General features: G+C 51.2%; 1 gene segment (V, D, J or C); it reads right to left on the bottom strand.

The window, feature by feature from the left end:
- Positions 1-486: 486 nt before the first annotated feature.
- LOC113962008 lies at positions 487-1,433 on the bottom strand. The segment is given in 2 exon segments: positions 487-1,169; positions 1,301-1,433. Coding segments are annotated over 2 exon segments (729 nt in total).
- Between the last annotated feature and the right edge of the window lie 699 nt (positions 1,434-2,132).

Here is a 2,132-nt window from a genome sequence, read left to right as displayed (position 1 = left end):
AGAAAAGATGTTTGGTCTTTCCAATGTGGTTCTGCTGCCTCCTCCAACGCACAGTGTCTATATCTCTACCTCATTATATTTCTGTCTCTCTCTATTCCTCTCTCTATTCAAAAACCAGGATGACTTCACCATTAAAAAATTTCCACTTAAAAATGGTCAAAGAACGGGTTTCTTTTGATCTTAGCCCCCAGTAATTTGGTTCAAATTGGGATTTTTGACCACAATCTCTTCAAAATTACAGACAAAGACAGACAAATGACATTCCCGGCAGTATTTTCAACACATTAATCTCCATTTTGACGTGACTCACCTGGACAATGGGCTCTTTGGGATACCCCTGAAATTTTTTATTTCAGAACCCAGGGACGAGCTGTTCATGGCTGTTCTTTCACAGCCTCTGCACCCTCGGCCACGGGACCCCACAGAGGAGCCCCTTTCTCTCACTGGTGGTGATAGACTTAGTCCTCAGCACTAAGAGTTGAGGACTTAGATTTTAGGATGAAAAATTTCTTTAATAAAGACAAAAATTGTCTCTTTTAGAGACCTAAACCCAAGTTTTCCTTTTCCTGAGACCTCAGACATATTTCCTGGGCAAATTTTAAGATCTTTCATGTCAGAAAATACCCCCCAATCGTTCGTGGCGCACGCCGGAGTCCTCAAAGTCCACAGGGACAAGACCCAGCCCAAAACACTGCGCTTTGTGCCCGTCCCCAAAGGGGCGACAGACCCCAGCCCAGTGCCAAGTCCTACAAAAGAAACCCAAATCACCAAAAATCGACAAAATGTCACAATTTCGCACCAGGGAAGGAAAGACCGAGAAGAAATTGGCGACTCACCTTTGACGGTCAACATGGTCCCGGTCCCGAATATACCAGCACTACTGCTGCTCTCCCAGCCACCACAGAAATAGACAGCCTCGTCCTCAGCTTGGACCCCAGTGATGGTCAATGTGGCCGTGGAGCCCGACAAGGATCCGGAGAATCGTGAAGGGATGTTCAAGGGTGTGTTGCTGTTAGCATAGATCACAGTGACAAGGGCACTGCCAGGGACCTTCTGCTGGTACCAGCCATACCAGTTGTAGCTGCTGCCAGAGCAGGTGATCTTGACGGTGTCTCCCACCCTGTGAGACAATGAAGACGGCTGAGTCAGCGCTGCCTGGACCAGAGAACCTGAAAATGGAGAGGAGAGAGAGGGGAAGATTGGTCAGTCAAAGCCCAGGAGCACAGACGTCCCAGGGCAGAGGGACGGGACCCCTGTGCCCAAAGGCCTCATCCAGGCACAGCGAGTCTGGCCATGGCACCTGAGGTGTGGGCGAGCACCACAAGGAGGAGAGGGACCCAGGCCATGGTGTGATCCCACCAGCTCCACGTCCCCACAATGATGGGGCTGTGCTGTGGACCTTGACTCCCTTTTAAGCCTCCGCTGAGTTAATCAAAACTTGATGTGCCTCTGTGTAAATGACATATTACACAAGCTGGAAAAGAAGCTTGTTTGCTTAGCTGGAATTGGAGAGATGCCATGAGGTAGAGAGGGAGACTGGGGGCTCTTTCCCCCCGGTCCTGGCCAGGGGCCAGGTGTGGCACAGCAGCCAGCCCTGACCCCTCAATGAGACTGGTGGTCGAGGGGAAACCCTCTCTGAACCCTCCCCGAAAATCAGGGAGGCCCCATGGACTGTGGCATTTTCTTCCCCACTCAGAGTGTGGGGGGAAAACGGCAGCAAAGGCAGCAAGGAACAGTGAGCTGCACCTGGAGCTGAGACTGGCTTCTGGCCAAAAGACTGTGAAGCAAAGATGAGAGAATTCCAGAGAGCGAGAGGAGCTGCCTGGTGAGCAGCAAATATGACATCGAGCCAGACAGAGAGATGCAGGGACGTCCTGTGGAGAGAGAGCTGAACGAGCAGAGAGATGGGAAGCCAGTTGGAAACATTTCTGGGGTAAGAACTGAGTCCAAAACCCCCAGAACCCTTTTGACCTGGGAAAGGAGGGTGGAATCCTGCTTCGGGGACCCCCTGAAACTCCCGGGGAAGGAAACCTCCATGGAGCAGGAAATAAAGACTTTGAGCTTTAACGCCCTGTACCCCGTGGATGATGACCATGGTGATAATGAGCTTGTTTCCCTCAAAGCCCATGGGT

The sequence above is a fragment of the Neopelma chrysocephalum genome, unplaced genomic scaffold (genome assembly GCF_003984885.1).
Source record: "Neopelma chrysocephalum unplaced genomic scaffold, ASM398488v2 Primary Assembly neopelma1_98513, whole genome shotgun sequence".
Classification (NCBI taxonomy): Eukaryota; Metazoa; Chordata; class Aves; order Passeriformes; family Pipridae; genus Neopelma; species Neopelma chrysocephalum.
This window is presented reverse-complemented; position numbering and strand designations above follow the sequence as displayed.